Source organism: Choloepus didactylus, chromosome 4, assembly GCF_015220235.1.
Source record: "Choloepus didactylus isolate mChoDid1 chromosome 4, mChoDid1.pri, whole genome shotgun sequence".
Classification (NCBI taxonomy): domain Eukaryota; kingdom Metazoa; phylum Chordata; class Mammalia; order Pilosa; family Megalonychidae; genus Choloepus; species Choloepus didactylus.
In genome coordinates, this window is record NC_051310.1 from 42,575,766 (window position 1) to 42,598,267 (window position 22,502).

Here is a 22,502-nt window from a genome sequence, read left to right on the forward strand (position 1 = left end):
CACACAGGGCAAAGAGTATTTCTGAATCACAGTCGTATGCCAAGACTATTTCTAAACCAAATAATGCCCAGAGCAGGGGAAAAAAGCAAGGAACAGCTCATCATCTCTTCCCTTTAATGTCCCTGCACCAGAGGGAGGTGCTCTTCTAATATGTAATTCAGTAAGCTTTGGCGGTAATCTAAATGGCATTCCAGATCTAGTCTTTTCCTAGGGGAAAAATCAGAGAGAGAGATAATAAGGACCATTCACTATAAGCCAAAGAATCATCACCGAGTCAAAGCTTCACTTTCCAGCACCTCATTTTATACCTAAATAAAAACTATGTCTCAGAGAATATGATATTGCAACAAGGACTTTGGCTCTGTAGTTACACAAAGTTGGTTTCAATCCTTGATACTATAGCTGAATACAAGTTATTTATCCTCTTAGCCCAGTTTTCCTGTTTGTAAAAATGGAGATAATAATATCTACTCTGAGGAGCTGTTATGGAGATTAATGGAAATAATGCACATAGAAGGGCTGAACACCGTGCCTGCAACCTTGTAAGTACTCAATAAAAGCTAACTTTCTTCCATCCCTAGAAAATAAAGAGGGTTTTAAATTAGTAATACCTGATGCACTGGAACCATGCAAGGACACTCCTCACTCCCAAACTATGGAGCCTTGAGAGCTGAGATGGCAGGATTTGGGTCCTTCCATGGGCCGCCTCCTACCCGCCTTCCTCCCTCTGCTCTGCTTTGGATTTTCAAAATAAAGACTCAGGGACTCATAAGTGTGATTAAACACAAAGCTTCTCCTATGCCTCAAAGAGCAGACAAACAAAAACCCAGAAAACTCCAGTTCTCCCAAGCCGAAAAGTCAGATGACTGGGAGGTCGATGGGCATTGTGAAGTTCAATTTGCAGAAAGTCCACTTATACATATGTCTGGGCCAATAATTTAAAATGTTGACTTTTATTCTGCAAACATTGCAATATGGGGTGGGGTGGGAGGTAAAGTGACGGCCATTTAAAATATATTTTTCTGCAGAGTTCTGTAGAACCTTTTTATGAACCACTGAAAGTCACAGGGTCTAAATATCACATCACCAGCAAACCCAATTATTTGATTGGGTTTGAGACCTTTTTTGCCCAGAGTTTTCCTAAAAAAAAAGGTCAACAAAGTAAAACGAAAATAGCAACAGTCTGGGAATTGGGAGGATTGAATTCCAGTTCCATTTCTGCTAGTTACTAGTTGTGTGACCCTAACTCACTTAACTTCAATTCCTTAGCCCCATTTATAAAATGCAGGATTTAGGATACAATGTGGGTCTGAGGACTGCCCACGTGAGAAACGCTGGAAGTGCTTTCCAAAACACTGCAGATCCTGGGCCTGGCCCAAACATGTCTGATTCTTGAGCTCACTGTAGTTGATAATCACTGGTTAAGATGGTATCTAGATGCATCTCAGATGTGACCCTGCTTTTGTTCTAGTGAAAGTGTTGATTCATTGGTAAATTGGTTCATAGTTTATGTAAATATCGAACCCTTCCCTCCTTTCCCTTTTGCTTTCCCTAATCAAGGACGTTTCCCATTTCTTCTCATTCATAGCTAACAAAAGAAGGCTAAAATACAACATCCTGTTCAACCTTCTTTCTCAAACAAGCCAAATAAATGTCAGTGTCCTTGACTCTCCAGTTACTACCCTGGACAAGAGATCTCCTAGCTGTCTCCTTTGCTATTTTCCAACTGAAAACACTTCTCTTCCCCAGACTGACATCAGGGTCTTCAGTTTGGTTTGGAAGGCCTGTGTCTCTTCTACTTCCTGCAATATCTAACAGATTTATCGGGAAATCTCTCATCCAGGTATTTGGCCTGGTTTATTTGGCAAGTTAGAGCTGAAAGGGTCACTGCATAGGGGATTTAGTACTAGACAAACAGTGTGCAAAAATAGAACTAGTCAGAGCTGGAGGCCAATTATGGGGATGATAAAATACTGGTGAAGTTACTGGCTCATTCAGGGGGAGTTTACCTAAATGCTTTGTGAGTGGACCAGTCATTCAGCCCCCAATGGCCGGAGATCATGATTCTCAAAGAGAGAAATAAAGACATGGACTAAGTATTTCAGAAAAACAGATGTATTCTATTTAAAATATGATTTGTTATTCACAGATATGTCATTTCTACTTTTTGGTCTTAAAGTATCTTTTTCTGTTTGAAACTATGGTGACAATTAATTTTACAACTCTAACTGATAATAAATGAAGTTTGAAGCCCTAAGGTGGTTCATCCCCCTCTTGTTTTGTTTTTATTTTTGATTTGACCTTTTTTTAATTGATCCCATGTGGCTTAAGACCTCCTAGGAAAAACTGGCTCACTCTCAGCAAAGGTACATGGTCTATCACAGCCAAAGCATTTGAAAAAGGGGCTCCCTTCAGAAGCAAGGGACCATTTGTACTGGCGTGTTTTTAGTTGGCAATTTCTGGTGGAACCTCATCATGGGAAAGTTCTCTCTACTTGAGCCCATTCAGAAATAGTGACTTCTTGAGTACCTCTTCTTTTTTTATGGGAGCCCATGAAGTTTGTTTGTTTGTTTGTAGGTAGCGGGGAAGATTCCAACAGTCTTGTCTCACATGTGGAGTTGGAAACAGGACGTGTCTACCTGGATGACTATGTGGTCTTTCCCAGACGGTGTTGATCTTTATGCTCTCTGAGTCCTGGCTCACTGTATTCATTTGCTGTTGCTGCATATTTGGGGATAGGGTTTCCTCAGATTTTAATACCATTGCCTGGCGACTTGAAAAAAGAATCCTTTTAAACTCACCATTCTGGGTTCCTTTTTTATCCATCTTTCCAGTCTGCTCACTACCTGTTAGAGTGCTTCTGATGGAAGAGTGTGGGCAGGGGTTAGATTTCATACTTGAGCAGCTCTGAAAGGGAGGGAACATTTATACAAGTACAAGGCAATGTACTTGGCTGGGATTCTATGTTCCCTTTGCTTCTTCTGCAGATATTTATGCTTAAAAAGAAGTTTCTCCCACCCCTGCAGCACAGCCAAACTTCTCCTCTGGCTGGATCCAGTCACAAAAATGTCTCCCTGCCTAAAAACAGCAAATAAGTTGGGGTAAAAAATAAGAGAACAAAAACAATGACCTGAGACCATTTTAAAAGAGAGATTCATTTTTGAATCAGGGCAACTAAGCCTGATCCCTTTCTGGAGGAATATGGGAATGAGAAAACATAAAATTATGACTTACATCAGGCGAAACATCATATCCAGTGTCCTTCTTTGGGTGAATATGGTTTTATGCCCAACATTCTGCCCTAAATCTACTCTTTGGCATATCTAGGGGAAAAGATTTATCATCTTTTCTTTAGTTATTCAGGCCTCCATTAAGCCTTTCCAACCACAGCAAAGAGAACTTAAGTGTTGTGGAAGAGGACAATGAGAAAACATTTGTCCCACTGGCTGCCTGATACCAAAAATCGGCCAATTAATAATCTTCCCTTTTACTTAAAGGACTGTTTTCTATTAAAATGCAGTATTCCTGGGAAGGTATAAGCATATAAGCATCGCTGGTCATTGATACCTCAGTATGAATAAATTTATCACATATTTTCAGAGATTAGTTTTCCTCAAGGTCCAGTTGCCTGGAAGCCCCCACTAAAGGTGGGGGTCCCTGAGCCTCTCCCTGTGCCTATAGAGGATGCTGCTCTCTGGCCAGTAGATGCGAAGTCAAGCCCAGTGTCACTGTATCCTGAGTTGTTTCAAGAGACCAGCAAATCCCATGCCTCTGTAGTGGACATTAGTTATGAATGTGGCCACCCACATCTTTGAACAGTCCTTTCCCAAAATATTTGTCTTGTTTCTCTAAGGTAGAAGCCAGGGAAAAAAAAATGTCTACGGAAGATGGTGACAAAGACTTCATTCCCTACCTCTCAGCCAAAGTCCCCTCTCCTTGCCTGTTTCCTGAAAGCAGTTGCAGAACCCCTCCCTCTCTCTGCTTGGGTCTGTGTTTAAGGCTTTGGCTTATTACACCAAAGTATTCCAATTAGGATTTCAAGGGAAGCCTGATCCCACCTTCCTGTATCTCCCAGCAGGCTAGCTTGCAAAAAAGCATTCCTATATTCTGTATTCTTATAGTATTTTTATATAAGTATGTGCTTATAAATTGCCAAGGTACAATGCTAACCTTTTTAATTGAAAATCACTAATCTTTTACAGGAACTATTAAACTACAAAATTCAATCTCTATGGGGAAGAGTGATTCTAAATAAGCAGTATAACCTTCCTTAAGACTGAATTCAAATATGGATACAAGGAGTTTCTCTCCCTTTCTCTCTCTTTTGCTTGACATAAATGTTTTGAATGTATAAGTGTCAAGAACAGTTCACGCCTCTGAGGATACATAGAAAAATAAGATTTAGTCACAGTTCTCAAAGAGTTCATAATTTGGGCTCATGAGTGCAGTAACAGAAACAAATTGTAGGTGCAACAGTGGGCCAGAGGGAAAGAGACTGATTGTGTCGAGAGTAAGGATGGGGTGTCAGGAAACTTTTTGCAGTGATGGTGCTTGAGTATTTTAAAATACAAAACAGACAAGGAGAAAAGAATTATATCACCAGAAAGGAAGCACTGAAGACTTCCAAGAAGCAAAACAGCCTGGGACCTTAAGAGAAGCCTACGGATTCAATTGAGAATCAGGAGTTTGAGTGATATTATTATTGGTCCTGTCAACAATTTATTGGGTAATTTAGGCTTTTCCCTTAAGTGCTCTATAATTTCAGGGTGCCTTCTAAAAAGAAGAGGAATATTTTATGATAAAGTCCATAATAAATAAATGTCCTATATGAAAAAGTCATCTTTTCCAATTTATTGAAATAAGAAAGTCATAACATTTATTTCATAAAGGGGGTGGGACACTTGGGGTTAATTTACTTCATTACTCCTTCTAGGGCACTTAAAAATTCATATAATCCCATATATGGTAGGAGTAGACTTTGTGAGGATTTGATGAGAAATAGTATGACTGTTTCATCAGGTTTTTCCATCATTCTTTCAAGTATAACCACCCTCACTCTTTTCCAGCCCATCATTACAATGTGCCCGGTTACTGCGAGATTTTCCCAAATGAGGGCCTCTGCCAATCAATTCTGCATGCTGCCGCCTCATAGAAGCTTCCTTTGCGGAAGGCCCTCCTCATCCTCCCGGGCAAAGACCAGCTTTCTTGCACAGCCTGCTCATGCTCTACCCAGGTTTGCCCAAGTTGCCCCTGATTGTCCAGCATTATCTCCACTGCTCTGCCAGTGTTATCTGATCACACAACTTCCCAGCTTAAAAATCTCCTTGAACTCTTATTAGTATTAATGTTAATATTTCCTTTCACTGAGCACCTACCATGAGCCAGGTAGGTGAGGAGACTTACTTCATTAATCCTCACAATATCCCATGATATTATCTCTGTTATTATTTTGGTGGCAGAGCCAGCTACCATTTCTTGAGCACTTACTGAGATTGGGCTAGGCACCATCCTAGGCACTTTACATGTATTATTTCATTTACCTTTATAGCAATATTGTGAAGTAGGTATTAATAACTCCATTTTACAGATGAGGAAATTGGGGCCGAATGGTTTTTTTTTTTTTTTAATCTTCATTTTATTGAGATATATTTACATACCACGCAGTCATACAAAACAAATTGTACTTTCGATTGTTTACAGTACCATTACATAGTTGTACTTTCATCACCTAAATCAATCCCTGACACCTTCATTAGCACACACACAAAAATAACAAGAATAATAATTAGAGTGAAAAAGAGCAATTGAAGTAAAAAAGAACACTGGGTACCTTTGTCTGTTTGTTTCCTTCCCCTATTTTTCTACTCATCCATCCATAAACTAGACAAAGTGGAGTGTGGTCCTTATGGCTTTCCCAATCCCATTGTCACCCCTCATAAGCTACATTTTTATACAACTGTCTTCGAGATTCATGGGTTCTGGGTTGTAGTTTCATAGTTTCAGGTATCCACCACCAGCTACCCCAATTCTTTAGAACCTAAAAAGGGTTGTCTAAAGTGTGCATAAGAGTGCCCACCAGAGTGACCTCTCGGCTCCTTTTGGAATCTCTCTGCCACTGAAGCTTATTTCATTTCCTTTCACATCCCCCTTTTGGTCAAGAAGATGTTCTCCGTCCCACGATGCCAGGTCTACATTCCTCCCCGGGAGTCATATTCCACGTTGCCAGGGAGATTCACTCCCCTGGGTGTCTGATCCCACATAGGGGGGAGGGCAGTGATTTCACCTTTCAAGTTGGCTTAGCCAGAGAGAGAGGGCCACATCTGAGCAACAAAGAGGCATTCGGGAGGAGGCTCTTAGGCACAACCATAGGGAGGCCTAGCCTCTCCTTTGCAGCAATCGTCTTCCCAAGGGTAAAACCTGTGGTAGAGGGCTCAACCCATCAAACCACCAGTCCCCTATGTCTGTGGTCATGTTAGCAACCATGGAGGTGGGGTAGGCCAATACCCCTGCATTCTCCACAGGCTCCTCAAGGGGGCACTACATCTTTTTTTTTTTTTAACCTTCCCTTCTTTTTTAAATCAACTGTATGAAAAAAAAAGTTAAAAAGAAAACAAACATACAATAAAAGAACATTTCAAAGAGACCATAACAAGGGAGTAAGAAAAAGACAACTAACCTAAGATAACTGCTTAACTTCCAACATGTTCCTACTTTACCCCAAGAAAGTTACCTAATATAGCAACATTTCTGTGAACTTGCTCCTACTATATCCATCAGAAATTAACAGACTATAGTCATTCCTGGGCATCCCCAGAACGTTAAATAGCTTATCTGTTCTTGGATTATTGTTCCCCCTTCCTTAATTGCTCTCTATTGTTAGTTCCCCTACATTCTACATTATAAACCATTTGTTTTACATTTTTCAAAGTTCACATTAGTGATAGCATATAATATTTCTCTTTTTGTGCCTGGCTTATTTCGCTCAGCATTATGTCTTCAAGGTTCATCCATGTTGTCATATGTTTCACGAGATCGTTCCTTCTTACTGCCGTGTAGTATTCCATAGTGTGTATATACCACATTTTATTTATCCACTCATCTGTTGAAGGACATTTGGGTTGTTTCCATCTCTTGGCAATTGTGAATAATGCTGCTATGAACATTGGCGTGCAGATATCTGTTCGTGTCACGGCTTTCCGATCTTCCGGGTATATGCCGAGAAGTGCAATCGTTGGATCGAATGGTAACTCTATATCTAGTTTTCTAAGGAACTGCCAGACTGACTTCAAGAGTGGCTGAACCATTATACAGTCCCACCAACAATGAATAAGAGTTCCAATTTCTCCACATCCCCTCCAGCATTTGTAGTTTCCTGTTTGTTTAATGGCAGCCATTCTAACCGGTGTGAGATGGTATCTCATTGTGGTCTTAATTTGCATCTCTCTAATAGCTAGTGAAGCTGAACATTTCTTCATGTGTTTCTTGGCCATTTGTATTTCCTCTTCAGAGAACTGTCGTTTCATATCTTTTGCCCATTTTATAATTGGGCCGACTGTACTATTGTCATTGAGTTGTAGGATTTCTTTATATATGCAAGATATCAGTCTTTTGTCAGATACATGGTTTCCAAAAATTTTTTCCCATTGAGTTGGCTGCCTCTTTACCTTTTTGAGGAATTCCTTTGAGGTGCAGAAACTTCTAAGCTTGAGGAGTTCCCATTTATCTATTTTCTCTTTTGTTGCTTGTGCTTTGGGTGTAAAGTCTAGGAAGTGGCCGCCTAATACAAGGTCTTGAAGATGTTTTCCTACATTATCTTCTAGGAGTTTTATGGTACTTTCTTTTATATTGAGATCTTTGGTCCATTTTGAGTTAATTTTTGTGTAGGGGGTGAGGTAGGGGTCCTCTTTCATTCTTTTGGATATGGATATCCAACTCTCCCAGCCCCATTTGTTGAAAAGACCATTATGACTCAGTTCAGTGACTTTGGGGGCCTTATCAAAGATCAGTCGGCCATAGATCTGAGGGTCTATCTCTGAATTCTCAATTCGATTCCATTGATCTATATGTCTATCTTTGTGCCAGTACCATGCTGTTTTGGCAACTGTGGCTTTATAATAAGCTTCAAAGTCAGGGAGTGTAAGTCCTCCCACTTCGTTTTTCTTTTTTAGAGTGTCTTTAGCAATTCGAGGCATCTTCCCTTTCCAAATAAATTTGATAACTAGCTTTTCCAAGTCTGCAAAGTAGGTTGTTGGAATTTTGATTGGGATTGCATTGAATCTGCAGATGAGTTTGGGTAGAATTGACATCTTAATGACATTTAGCCTTCCTATCCATGAACATGGAATATTTTTCCATCTTTTAAGGTCCCCTTCTATTTCTTTTAGTAGAGTTATGTAGTTTTCTTTGTATAGGTCTTTTACATCTTTGGTTAAGTTTATTCCTAGGTACTTGATTTTTTTAGTTGCTATTGAAAATGGTATCTTTTTCTTGAGTGTCTCTTCAGTTTGTTCATTTCTAGCATATAGAAACATTACTGACTTATGTGCATTAATCTTGTATCCCGCTACTTTGCTAAATTTGTTTATTAGCTCTAGTAGCTGTATCGTCGATTTCTCAGGGTATTCTAGATATAAGATCATATCATCTGCAAACAATGACAGTTTTACTTCTTCTTTTCCAATTTGGATGCCTTTTATTTCTTTGTCTTGCCGGATTGCCCTGGCTAGCACTTCCAGCACAATGTTGAATAACAGTGGTGATAGCGGGCATCCTTGTCTTGTTCCTGATCTTAGAGGGAAGGCTTTCAGTCTCTCACCATTGAGTACTATGCTGGCTGTGGGTTTTTCATATATGCTCTTTATCATGTTGAGGAAGTTTCCTTCAATTCCTACCTTTTGAAGTGTTTTTATCAAAAAGGGATGTTGGATTTTGTCAAATGCTTTTTCAGCATCTATTGAGATGATCAATTGATTTTTCCCTTTTGACTTGTTAATGTGTTGTAATACATTGATTGATTTTCTTATGTTGAACCATCCTTGCATGCCTGGAATAAACCCCACTTGGTCATGGTGTATGATTTTTTTAATGTGTCTTTGGATTCGATTTGCAAGTATTTTGTTGAGGATTTTTGCATCTATATTCATTAGGGAGATTGGCCTGTAGTTTTCCTTTTTTGTAGCATCTTTGCCTGGTTTGGGTATTAGATTGATGTTAGCTTCATAAAATGAGTTAGGTTGTGTGATTATGTGATTGTGAAAACCCTGTGGCTCCCACTCCCTTTATACAGCATATGGACAAATGAACAGAAAAACGAGGACAAAAAGTAGATGAATAATAGGGAGGGATAGGGGATATGGGATGATTTGGGTGTTCTTTTTTACTTTAACTTTTATTCTTAGTCTGTTTTTGTGTGTGGTAATGAAAATGTTCAAAATTGATTGTGGTGATGAATGCATAACTATATAATGGTACTGTGAACAACTGATTGTACACTGTGGATGACTGTATGGTATATGAATGTATCTTGATAAAATTGAATTTAAAAAAAAAATGAGTTAGGTAGTGTTCCATTTTCTTCAATGTTTTGAAAGAGTTTGAGTAAGATTGGTGTCAGTTCTTTCTGGAAAGTCTTGTAGAATTCCCCTGTGAAGCCATCTGGCCCTGGGCATTTATTTGTGGGAAGATTTTTGATGACTGATTGGATCTCTTTGCTTGTGATGGGTTGGTTGAGGTCTTCTATTTCTTCTCTGGTCAGTCTAGTTTGTTCATATGTTTCCAGGAAATTGTCCATTTCCTCTACATTATCCAGTTTGTTGCCATACAGTTGTTCATAGTATCCTCTTATAATTTTTTTAATTTCTTCAGGATCTGCAGTTATGTCACCTTTTTCATTCATTATTTTGTTTATATGGGTCTTCTCTCTTTTTGATTTTGTCAGTCTAGCTAGGGGCTTGTCAATCTTGTTGATCTTCTCAAAGAACCAACTTTTGGTGATATTTATCCTCTCTATTGTTTTTTTGTTCTCTATGTCATTTATTTCTGCTTTAATCCTTGTTATTTCTTTTCTTCTACTTGGTTTAGGATTGGTTTGTTGTTCATTTTCTAGCTTCTTCAGTTGATCCATTAGTTCTTTGATTTTGGCTCTTTCTTCCTTTTTAATATATGCGTTTAGTGCTATAAATTTCCCCCTTAGCACTGCTTTTGCTGCATCCCATAGGTTTTGGTATGTTGTGTTCTCATTTTCATTCGTCTCTATATATTTAGCAATTTCTCTTGCTATTTCTTCTTTAACCCACTGATTGTTTAGCAGTGTGTTGTTTAACCTCCAGGTATTTGTGAATTTTCTAAGTCTCTGATGGTTATTGACTTCTAATTGTATTCCATTGTGGTCAGAAAATGTGCTTTGAATAATTTCAATCTTTTTAAATTTATTGAGGCTTGTTTTATGTCCAAGCATATGATCTATTCTGGAGAAAGTTCTGTGAGCACTAGAAAAGTATGTGTATCCTGGTGATTTGGGATGTAATGTCCTGTATATGTCTGTTAAATCTAATTCATTTATCAGATTCTTTAGGTTTTCAATTTCCTTATTGGTCTTCTGTCTGGTTGATCTATCTATAGGAGAGAGTGATGTGTTGAAGTCTCCCACAATTATTGTGGAAACATCAATCGCTTCCATTAGTTTTGCCAGTGTTTGTCTCATGTATTTTGTGGCACCTTGATTGGGTGCATAGACATTTACGATTGTTATTTCTTTTTGCTGAATTGCCCCTTTTATTAGTATGTAGTGGCCTTCTTTGTCTCTCAAAACATCCCTGCATTTAAAGTCTATTTTATCTGAGATTAATATTGCTACACCTGCTTTCTTTTGGCTGTAGCTTGCATGAAATATTTTTTTCCATCCTTTCACTTTCAGTTTCTTTGTGTCCCTGTGTCTAAGATGAGTCTCTTGTATGCAACATATTGATGGTTCATTTTTTTTGATCCATTCTGCGAATCTATATCTTTTAATTGGGGAGTTTAATCCATTTACATTCAACGTTATAACCGTGAAGGCATTTCTTGAATCAGCCATCTTATCCTTTGGTTTATGTTTGTCATATTTTTCCCCTCTGTCTATTAATATCCTTTATTGTACCCATACCGAATCTCTTTAGTACTGAACCTTTCTCCAAGTCTCTCTGTCCTTTCTTTGTTTCTCTGTCTGTAGGGCTCCCTTGAGTATCTCCAGTAGGGCAGGTCTCTTGTTAGCAAATTCTCTCAGCATTTGTTTGTCTGTGAAAAATTTAAGGTCTCCCTCAAATTTGAAGGAGAGCTTTGCTGGATAAAGTATTCTTGGCTGGAAATTTTTCTCACTCAGAATTTTAAATATATCGTGCCACTGCCTTCTCGCCTCCATGGTGGCTGCTGAGTAGTCACTACTTAGTCTTATGCTGTTTCCTTTGTATGTGGTGAATTGCTTTTCTCTTGCTGCTTTCAGAACTTGCTCCTTCTCTTCTGTGTTTGACAGTGTGATCAGTATATGTCTCGGAGTGGGTTTATTTGGATTTATTCTATTTGGAGTTCGCTGAGCATTTATGATTTGTGTATTTATGTTGTTTATAAGATTTGGGAAGTTTTCCCCAACAATTTCTTTGAATACTCTTCCTAGACCTTTACCCTTTTCTTCCCCTTCTGGGACACCAATGAGTCTTATATTTGGACGTTTCATATTATCTATCATATCCCTGAGGTCCATTTCGATTTTTTCAATTTTTTTCCCCATTCTTTCTTTTATGCTTTCATTTTCCATTCTGTCTTCTTCCAGGTCACTGATTCGTTGTTCAACTTCCTCTAGTCTTGTACTATGAGTGTCCAGAATCTTTTTAATTTGGTCAACAGTTTCTTTAATTTCCATAAGATCATCCATTTTTTTATTTAGTCTTGCAATGTCTTCTTTATGCTCTTCTAGGGTCTTCTTGATTTCCTTTGTCTCCCGTACTAGGGTCTCATTGTTCATCTTTAGTTCTTTGAGTAGCTGCTCTAGGTGCTGTGTCTCTTCTGATCTTTTGATTTGGGTGCTTGGGCTTGGGTTATCCATATCATCTGGTTTTTTCATATGCTTTATAATTTTCTGTTGTTTTTGGCCTCGTGGCATTTGCTGAACTTGATAGGGTTCTTTTAGGATGTGTAGAGCAATTGAAGTCCTTATCTCTGATTTATCAGATCTACAGCTTCGTGGAGTACACTTTCTCTAACTAACCAGCAGATGGCCTCCACGAGCCACCTGTTCTCCACAAGCCAGTTCTCCCGTTTAGCCTTTTTGGTGAGTGGGGGAGTGAGTCTTGTGGGGTCCAATTGGTGTACCAAGCTTGCGTGTGTAGTTGGTGTTGCCTGCCCTGTATATGGGGCGTGTTTCTGGGGAGTCAGGGATGGGGGGTGGCTCTAACAATCAAATCTCCCTGGTGATCCTAGAGTTTTAAAGCTGCTGCAATAGTCTAATCCTTCAGTTCAGTCCTGCCACAGTTTGTCTCTGCCACTGACCCACAAGTCCTTGGTATTGGTGTATGGCTCCTGAGACTTGCAAGTGGGCCCCTCTTCCAGGCCGTGCACCCCGGGTCCTCTGTTGAGGGATGACTGTGCTATGTCACAGGTGAGTGCCGTCCTCCCAGGGCAGTTCTGGGCTGCTGGGCTGTGTAGGGAGGCTCCCAGTCTGCTGAAATGATGGCTGAATGGGGCTTTGTTAATTCACACTGCTCTACCTTCCCAACTCTGGGTCAATCAGCTGAGGTTGCAGGGAAGGCTAACGTCCACGCCCAGTTTTGTGGTGTGTGCCTGTTATCTGAAGCACTTCTGCCACACTGGGTTGTCTGGGGCAGCTCTGGGTTACGGGGCTGGCGATGGGCAGGAGTGTTTCCTGTCCACCAGGATGATGGCTGTGAGCGGACACCCCCCTTTCCTTGGGAAGTTGTGGTGTTTAGTGAATTTTCCCAGCCACTGGATTATTGCGTTTTGTCTCAGAGCTCTCTTAGTTCTGCTCTTGACTTGACCTGCCCAAATTGCAAGTCTTTGAAGCTTTCTGTATTGGGCTTCTTAGAGTAATTGTTTTAGAAAAAGAAAAAAGGATTAAAAAAAAAAAAAAAAAAAAAAAAGGCCCTCCTCAGAAATCTAATGGGTTATTGAAATGCTAAGAGACAAAGCAACCAGGGCCATTAAGGAAAGGTCCACAGGGCAGAAAGATCAGCTTTTCTTCGGGATTTGCATATGCGCCTCAGGGCCTGAGCTTGGGCTTGAGCTCTGCCCTTCCCCTTTCTATGTTCACCAGAACTCCAAAAATCCTCCGCTTTTATTTTGGAGTTTTTTGTGTTGTTTTTTTTCTCTATGCCTGTCTCCTCTCTGCTGGGCTGGCTGCTCTCAGATTCTCTGGTGTCTGGTCTCAGTCTATCTATGGTTGGAGTTTGGATCAGTAGAATAAGTTTCCGATAAGGGCTGCCACTGCAGTTCTCCCTTCTCCTTCCCGGAGCTGACAGCCCCTCCTCCATGGGACTGACCCTGGCAGGGAGGGGCGCGGGTCCCCTGGCCGCAAAAACTTACAGATTTCGCTGATCTCAGCAGATCCACGTTTTCATGAGTGTTGTATGAAGTATGCCCAAAGTCAGATTGCTCTGTGGTGTCCAGTCCACGCAGTTCCTGGCTTTCTACCTACTTTCCTGGAGGAGTAACTAAAACATACAGCTCACCAGTCTGCCATCTTGCCCCGCCTCCCGAATGGGTTTTAATTGTGTTTGCAAATCACTTAGCTAATAAATGGTGCAGTGGAGATTCAAGCCCAGGTTGGTCAGAATCCAGAGCACCTGGGAGGACATCCAGTTGACTTTCCTCCACTTCTAAGGCCCTTCGCAACCTTGCCCAGCCCGTTTCTCCAGGCTCCTTTTCTGCCACTCTCTCCTACACACATCACACTCCGATTATCTTGAACTATTTCCTCAGCACATCATTCAGTGTAATCACTTGGTGCCTTTGTATACACTATTCTCTAGGCCTAAAGTGGTGTCCCTCTGTTATTCTCTTCCTAGAAGACTGCTACTCATCTTTTGAGGCCAAGTTCAAGGATGATGCCCTCTGTGAGTCTTCTCTGCTCTCGTAAGAGGCAGAGGCAGCTACCCCGTGGTCTCCTCCATGCTTACTTGATTCATGACATGCTCATAGCACATACTATTTATATGTTTATCTATCTTCCCAAGTAGATGATGAACAACCAGGGGCCACCAACCATCTCTTACTCACCTTTTGGCTTTCTAGCATCTTGTACAGTACCTAGCAGAGACTAGATGATTAAATACATGTTTGTCAACTGAATGAGTAACAAACCCCTCTGCTCTTGTTACAAAGCAAAAACAAATCTGTGCCTTCTGAACATATGACATGCCCTCCTGTTTTTCTTCTTTTGCTCTTCACTCCCCACCTCCAACATCCTCCCTTTTCTTTCTGGCTAACCTAGTTTTATCTATTATTTAAGGTGGGGGTTCTCAACCTTGGCTGCACATTAGGGGAACTTTACAAATAAAGTCAAATAAACACCAACACCTGGCCCCCACCAGCAGAGATTTTTATTTCATTGGTCTGGGGTGGGGACATGGCATTGGCATTTCATAAATGCTTCTGTGGTCAGCCTAAAGTGCAGCCAGGTTTGGGAACTACCGATTTAAAGAGAGACTCAGGTCCCACCTTCTCCTGAAAAGACTTAATATTGCCTCTAATGATTTTACCTTCCTTTGGATTCAAAACAATCACTGTTCATCGAATTGCTCATTAGATACATCAAACACTGCCTTATGGCAGTACCTCAGTACTAGTTTGCTGTTAATCTTCTCCAGTGTACTTCGATTATTCATGAGTGAATATATCATCTTCTATGAAGAACCTTGAGGGTAGGAACTGAGTCTTCTACCTCTTTGTTTCCCCAAGTTAAGGACATGGTGGGCTACAACATATTTTTGTTGATTTAAAAAATAAAAAACAAAAAAGTGAGTAGAGGCCATTTTAATTCTACTCCAAGGACATGTCTTTGGTAAGTTTTAAAATGTTGCAAAAAGGGTGGGGCAGGATTGAAGCAGAGTGGGAAAAGGGTAAATAAAAGAAGAGTCAAATGGAAAAAGCTAAGTTAGTCCAAAAGAAAATGTGTCCCAGCTTCTTAAGAGGGTTTCTGCAAACACTGAAGCAGCATAAACAAGGGAATTAACTTGGCTTGTGCCCTGATAAGGAGATTTCTTTCTTAGTTATATAATTTTACAAGTTTCCAGGGTGTAAAGAAAATAATCAGCTAGGGAGCACTCCACACCCCACCTTGACTACACAATTCAATTCCTGGGTTAATCGGCTTGCCGATCTCTCCAGCTTGACCTGACCCCCTTCCAGCCCTGTGATCTCAGGCTAAGCCTCACCCTCAAGAGTCCTGGTGTAGAACTCAATGTCATAGAAACGGGATAAAACTTAATCCTCAGTCATAACCTTTATCCCTTGGTGTAGTGGATTAAGGTGAGGAAAAAAAAAAGTTATACTTGGTATCTTCTCCAAGGGGCTTGTGGTCCAGAGGTCTGTGTAGCATGATCCAGGTACGTCTTCCTACTAAGTAGTGTTAAAAGGAAGTATATGTCTTCCTACTAAGTAGTGTTAAAAGGAAGTATTATTTGGTGCAATCACCTTCAAGGGCAGCTCTAAAGTACTGCTTTAGCACATACCCCAGAAAAGCTTATCTTCACAGGCTTTCATACGGCTTTTATACTTTGGCATGAAGTCTTAACTACAGGAAAGGCTCAGTGAATCCCTAAACACACCCTCTGTCTGCTAAAGCAAGATAAAGTCATCAGATAGAGACATGTTTTCTATATCAAACTTCATCCTAGTCATTAGGCCACAAATTTGATAATTGGCCCCAAGAGGTATGTAACATTTCTATAGCTTAAAGGTAGGTTCTTTTCCTGGGTTGGCATTTTAACAGTGGTCATATTTTACTTTAATTTCTAATTATTGTTTGAAAATATGATTCAAAGACATTTAACTCTACCCTTGATTGAGTAGTAATGATAGTAACAAGTTGGCCTTTGTAGACTAAGATAATACCACTGACCACTAACAGGAAGGATATGAGTTGATGGCCTGTCACTGACCCATTCATGCTTTGCTCATGACTCTTCTCATGACCAGTGGTCAGCATTTGACCTTAAAAGCCAAGAGCTACCAAAACCCTCCAGTCATCAAAGAAGATACAAAGCATTTGTCCTATTAGCAAATGATGACAAAATGGGATTGACTGGTTAATGTATTAAAACAAAAGAAAAAGAAAAATGTGTCTTTAACTTCATTTACTAATAAATTCTAACTAGGATTAATAAAACCAGAATCTGGGAGCCTTGAATCCATGATACCATACATAATAGACGGAATCACAAAATCAGTGTATTAGGGTAAGAATGCCATCTAAAATCTAAAACAGAAATGCACCATAAGGTTTCAAGGAGTAGGGTTATGGATATATGAAAATGAATGAATCAACATTGATTCACAAGGAATTTTGCTTCCTCAAATAGAGTTTAGGTAGCAGTACTTGACAATCTTTCATATTATCCCTGATGGCTGCAAACAGTATTTATTTAACATGATTTGATACCTAGGGTACAAAACAAAGGTCATTAGGTTCTCCAGGAATATTTTTGGATATGTTCCACTGAAAAGAGAAGTGATGGATTTAGAACCAAGAACAAGTAAATCATTAGCGAAAAGGCATCACTGAGGTAATGAGCATGCCAGGGCCTGAAAACTCAAGAATGTTTCTCTAAATGAAAACAAGCAGCTCCATCTTCTCAGAACATAGCCAACTCAATCAGCAAGCTGGAATGTTATTTACACAGTTCCAAGCAAACCAAGAAGCAGCCTCTGGTCTGTAACTAAGAGCACTTGGAAAGTTATGTCTGGAACAGGCAAAGAGTCATGTTTCTTTTTGATGGTTTCTGACATCTTGAAAAAGAGCCAACTTATCTAATGCAGGTAATGCAGGCAATAACTCCTTCTCCCTGCCACCTCCTCCAAAAAGGACCACCAGCATGATACTTCATGCCTCTTTGATTAATGACCTGGACTACTTACATATTTAGCAAGGTGGGCAAATGTTAGTCCTGAATTCTGCGCATCCAACAAATCACCATTACAACCCAGTCTTCTTCATCCTCCTGCTTTCAGGAGAGATGTGATGGAACCTGGTCCAAACAGCAGGATCAAGTTGAGGTTAGATATTAGAAAAATAAATTTCCTGATTACGAAATGTTTTAGCAAAGGGGTTAGACTGTGATATCTCCTTCTTTGGAGTGAGAACAGAAGATTAAGAAAGAGGTAGAATGTAACCTGTCTGGGTTGGAAGGGGAGAATTTGTACTTGAAAGACCAAGATAGAAACCATAAATCGAGATCTATGAGCAAGCCATCATCCTTTTGGAGATCTCCCTGGTATCATTTAGGAATTTTGCTACTGGCTTAGGAGTTAATGCAAAAGTACCTAATATCTGGGGAATAGTTTATTCACTTGGCAGGATCTGTCTGGCCTACGATTTTCAAAGCACATCAACCTCAAGAAAAAGTACCACCACTATTTAATTCACAAACAAATTATTTAGTCCTCAGAAATGTCATCTAAGTAAAATGATTGTTCGTTCTTTAGAGATGGAGGATGTGAGATCCCTAGAGGGTGGACCTTGGCCACTTAAAAGTTATTGGCAAATATCATGAGGAACGCTAACTTTCTGGGATCTGTTCTTATAATTTTCCCCTGTGTATGACTTGTTTTCCCACTCTATTTTAATGACTGCTGGGGCTGGAAGGAATAGTGGTTTCTTTATACACCCCCAGCCAGTGCTGGCCCAGGAATAGACAATGTGGCCAACACTTTCATTCAGAAGATGAACACTAAGATTGTGGAATATACTTCTCTGACCTTGACAGTTTCCCAGTCAAAGAACTCACCTGTCTTCTCTCTGAATCAAGGTACTGGAGAATCAGCCGGGTAGTCACACTGTGACTCCAGGTGTTTCCTAGTGCAGCTGTCACACAGCTGGATCCAGAAGCGCCTGAAATGAAACAGGGCAAAACTGTTTATGAATGCCTTTTCTTGTGATAGCATTTCACATAGACAGAGTCCAGTCATTATTCATTGCTCAGCACTCCAGGGCTCAGTTCAATATCACAAAAGTTGATGAATTAAAGAAGGAGAGGGTTTAAGGAATATGAGACTAAAAATAAAAATCACAAGTCTCCTTCAGCCTCAGTGAAAGTGACCACCACTTGGCTAAAAGATAAAGGAGTTATATATTGACAAGAGATTGCATTGCAAAGCAGCTTGGAGCCATTGCTAATAGTAAACCAAACCACTCCATATCCATGACTAAAAGGCATAATGTTACCTCACAGAATAAGAGCCGGTTATGAAACTGTCTTAGTTGAATAGAGTTATAAGATTTCTTTAACTTGTTAAGAGTATTAACTTACTTTTCCTTCTCAATATAGAAATGGTGGCATATGCATATAAAATTCCTTTGTTCCTCTATGCTCTGCACGCGCACACACACACACACACACACACACACACACACACACACACAGAAGAAGAATCTAAAAGATTTCATCATCTCATATCTAATCTGTCTTAGACATCCTTATTACAGGAGAAACATTCTTTTACCTTCTAAAATTTTCTTATAAGGGAGAGGATTTATCTGAGTTCTAGAACTTTATCTGAGTTCCTAGTCCACTCTAAGCTGCATTTCAGCTAGTACCTCACATCTCCAGAGCTTCACTGATCCTACCTGACATCACCAGAAGAAAAGACTCCTACTCTCCTCCTCTTCTTCCTTCTTAGAGGCAGGCTGAACGTCTCATCACTTAGAGGCCAACCTTCCCTATCATAACCAGCACAGCCTGAGGTCTCCTCCAAACTCCTGTGCCCCTAAAGAATCCAGGCCTTAGAGGGCCACAGTTGGGTATCTCAAGATGCCATCTCTTTTTGATGAGGAGACCATGGTACAGAGGTTGAAGAATACTGAATTAGCTAAAACAAAATGAGCACTTGTGTTTCTCATTTATTGCCTACTCATTGCATCATCTGCTTTTCCCCTGTTAGTTGTTAATGGTGGCTAACAGTAAAAACTAGTCCTATTTCCAGGCTAGACACCTTTCAGGGTGTGCTGACACTTTCAAATGGCCTTAAGCTCCTGGGCCCAAATGCTACAACTAACAATCAATGTGGTTCAGGGGTTCTCAGCTGGAGGTGATTTTGTTGGCCATGTTTAGCCGGGCAGTGCTACTGGCATCTAGTGGGTAGATGCCAGTGAGGCTGCTGAACATCCTACAGTGCAAGGACAATCCCCACAATGAAGAATTATCTGGCCCCACATGTCAATAGTGTCGAGGTTGAGAATGCCTGGGTTAGAGAACACCAACCATATATTCTCCCTAGTTCAAGCAGGCATGGGAATGAATTTAGTAGAAATTAACAACTGGGGCCTCAACAACCCTGGATATTTCAGATTGGAGGAGAATTTAGTGTAGGAAGAATAAAATCTGGGGAACCCTTGGTTCATTGTGCACACAATTCAAAACGTATACAAATTAGTGTGAAAATAAATAATCTAGACTGTGCCAATCTGATCACATCTCTCCCTTCCTTAAAATCCTTCACTATTCCTCTATGCCTGAGGATAAAATACTAACTCCTGAACAATGCCTTCTGGCTGGGCACCTTGTCGTCGGCCTCTGCTTCTCTCACTGCCTTCATCTCTCTAAGCGCCCTCACTGGATGTTCTCTCTCCTTGACCTCTTGTCAGCATTTGATAAAGCTTTCCTTCCCATGCATTCAGGATATCAGCCTCTTCTGCTTCTCCTTTTACCATGTTGATCACGCCTTTCTCTTCTTTGCTTAGCTCTGGATGGACCTCAGGGAGTTGCCCGTGACCAGATTTTTTGTTTATACCCAATGCCTTCAGTGGCTAGGAAGATAACGTAAGTTAATAAAGAGGCCAGGTATTTGCATATTAACAGGTAGAAATTCTTTACTACCACAGAGATTTACTCGCTTCCATTTTTCTTAAAATACATGCTCTCATTTTCCCCTTTTTGATAGAGATACATTTACAGAGAAATATTTTCTGCTGTAAGAAAAACAATATTGCAAGAGAAATAGCAACTGACTTTTCTTGTGTGTGTGTATGTGTTTATCAGCTTTGAGATAATTCACATACCATACACTTCACCATTTAGAGTATATTTACAGAGTTGCTCAACCATCACCAGAATTAATTTTAGAATATTTTCATCACCCCCAAAAGAAACCCTGTACTCTTTGGCTGTCAGCCCCCGAATCCCATCCCCCCTTTTCAGGCCTCAGCAACTACTAATCTACTTTCTGTCTCTATAGATTTAAAACTGACTTTTAATCTTAAAGGTTAGGAGATGATGGGGAGTAGAGGAGACTGTGGTGAATTAGAGAATTCATCTGCAGTCTCAAGGGGCAGCCCCTGTTTAGCTCCAGCTGTTGTTGCCATGTGGTAACGTGAGTTCTGAGTTAACCAGATCTTTCTGATTTTAAAGAGAAGCCAGAAATCAGTATTTTAAGAACAATCTCCTGATTTTAAAATGTTGGCTTAATTTTTAAAAACACACAGGTAAACATGCTTATGAGCCATATATGACTCATTCCCTACCCAGCAATGTCTGCTCCATATGGCACAGCCTCACTGTTGACGAGAATGACACCCCCATGTGGATGACACCCCCATGATTTCTGAGCCTGTGTCTCAACTTCCAACTTGCCTCAGTGCCTGTTCTCCATTTTCAAACACAAGTATTGTGATTCTGACATCATGAATTTTGGCACCATAAATTCAGTAACTTCAAATCAAGCTCATTTCAAACTCACTCTTCTTTGTCCCTTTCTTTGACCTCTCAGTTAATCTAGTTTGATCAGTACCACTTTTTTTTTACTTCCCTTTCTCCCATGTTTCTCACTTCCAATAAATTGTGAAGACCTATTGATTTAACTGTAAAATCTCACCTACATCCATTCCCTGTCCCCCATTCCTCCCGCACCAACCTTAGTTCAGACCTTTATTAGCTTCTATCCGGGGACGACTGCTATAGCTTTCTAACCAGTTCCATGTTGCTGTCAGGTTCTCCCTACTGAAATCCAACCTCTTTTCTGCTGCCTGGTTAATCTTTCCCAAGTACACATCTAAGGGTGCTATCTGCCACTCAGGCCAGCCTAATCAAAACTTTCTTGACTACCAAGTGCCTTCAAAGAGCTCCACATTCCTAAGACTGATATTCATGGAGTCCAACCTGTCCTTCCACACTTCTTCCTCCACTCCACTTCATATAAGCTTTGTTCTGATTTAATCACTTCTTCCCCATATCCTCTCCATGTCTGTAATACCCCCACAACCACATGTCCAAACTGTACTCTGCTTTCAATGTCACTTCCTATGTGATGACTTCCCTGATTATCACAGAAATAAATCTTCCTCCTCTAAACTTCCATAATATTTTATTTCATGCTCTCATGGTTACTGCTGTTTTCTAGCCCATGGTATATTAAGTGCATGCTTTTCTTATTACCCTTAATATATTTTATAAGAGGGCATTGTCCATGTCTGATTTATTTTAGCACAAGGTCACAGCACAAGGTCTGAGACAGTGGATGCTTAGTAAATACTGGTTAAATGAATAGTTAATGTTATTTCTACTAAACTTCAAGCTGTGTCATATAATTGCTTTAGAAGCAGATTTACATTCTTAATTATATCTTGCTTAAACTAAGATTAATGGCTTACATTTTCCAAGCAAACCCTAGAAGGTAATTCTTAGATGCCTGCTAACTGATAGGATGAAGTGAGGATGAGCTTTAAAGTTTGCTAAAGAAAAGCCACATGTGAACAATTAAGAGTTTCTAGTTAGTTAAGTGCTCGAAAAAATTTTTTTTCTGGTAAAAAAATTATAGGAGCTTCCCAAGTCCAGAGGAAGACAGGATTTTTTCAAAGGTCAGAACCACATTTGGCCAGTAGAGACTATTCTTAAAGAACTCCCTGTCCCTAAACCAATGAGAAAAGTACATAAAAAGCCCCCACATTCTTAGTTGTTTTCTAGACAGGTAAGCACAGGCCCTTACTAAGAGGCATAAGTACAAATGACTGAGGAAATTTCCAATGGAAACCCTGAGTGAGCAAGTTTGAGAGACACATTTTCAGGAGTGCTTACAAACATTAAACTACCATAAGAGCAATAACAGCCAAGGCCTTGAAAGTTGATAATAAAAGACAATATTTTAAAAGTGCTAATGCTAAGCCCTATGCAAGCCCTTTATATAGGGAGGGCTTACATCTTGTTTGAGCTTAAAATCTAAGTTACAACTTTTTTGATCCTCTATGAGGTAGATAATAATATCACCCCTCTTGACTGACTGAGGCTCTGAGAGATTGAACAACT

The 22,502-nt window shown here is 40.0% G+C and overlaps 1 protein-coding gene across 2 annotated transcripts in view; it reads right to left on the reverse strand.

Moving 5' to 3' along the window:
* RAD51B (RAD51 paralog B) overlaps nucleotides 1-22,502 on the reverse strand; it is a 781,261-nt gene that overhangs the window by 50,211 nt on the left and 708,548 nt on the right. For both annotated transcript variants that reach the window (XM_037832462.1, XM_037832463.1), the window contains one exon: nucleotides 17,994-18,097. In XM_037832462.1, the coding sequence (XP_037688390.1) occupies nucleotides 17,994-18,097 (104 nt within the window). The remainder of the gene's footprint in view (nucleotides 1-17,993; nucleotides 18,098-22,502) is intronic.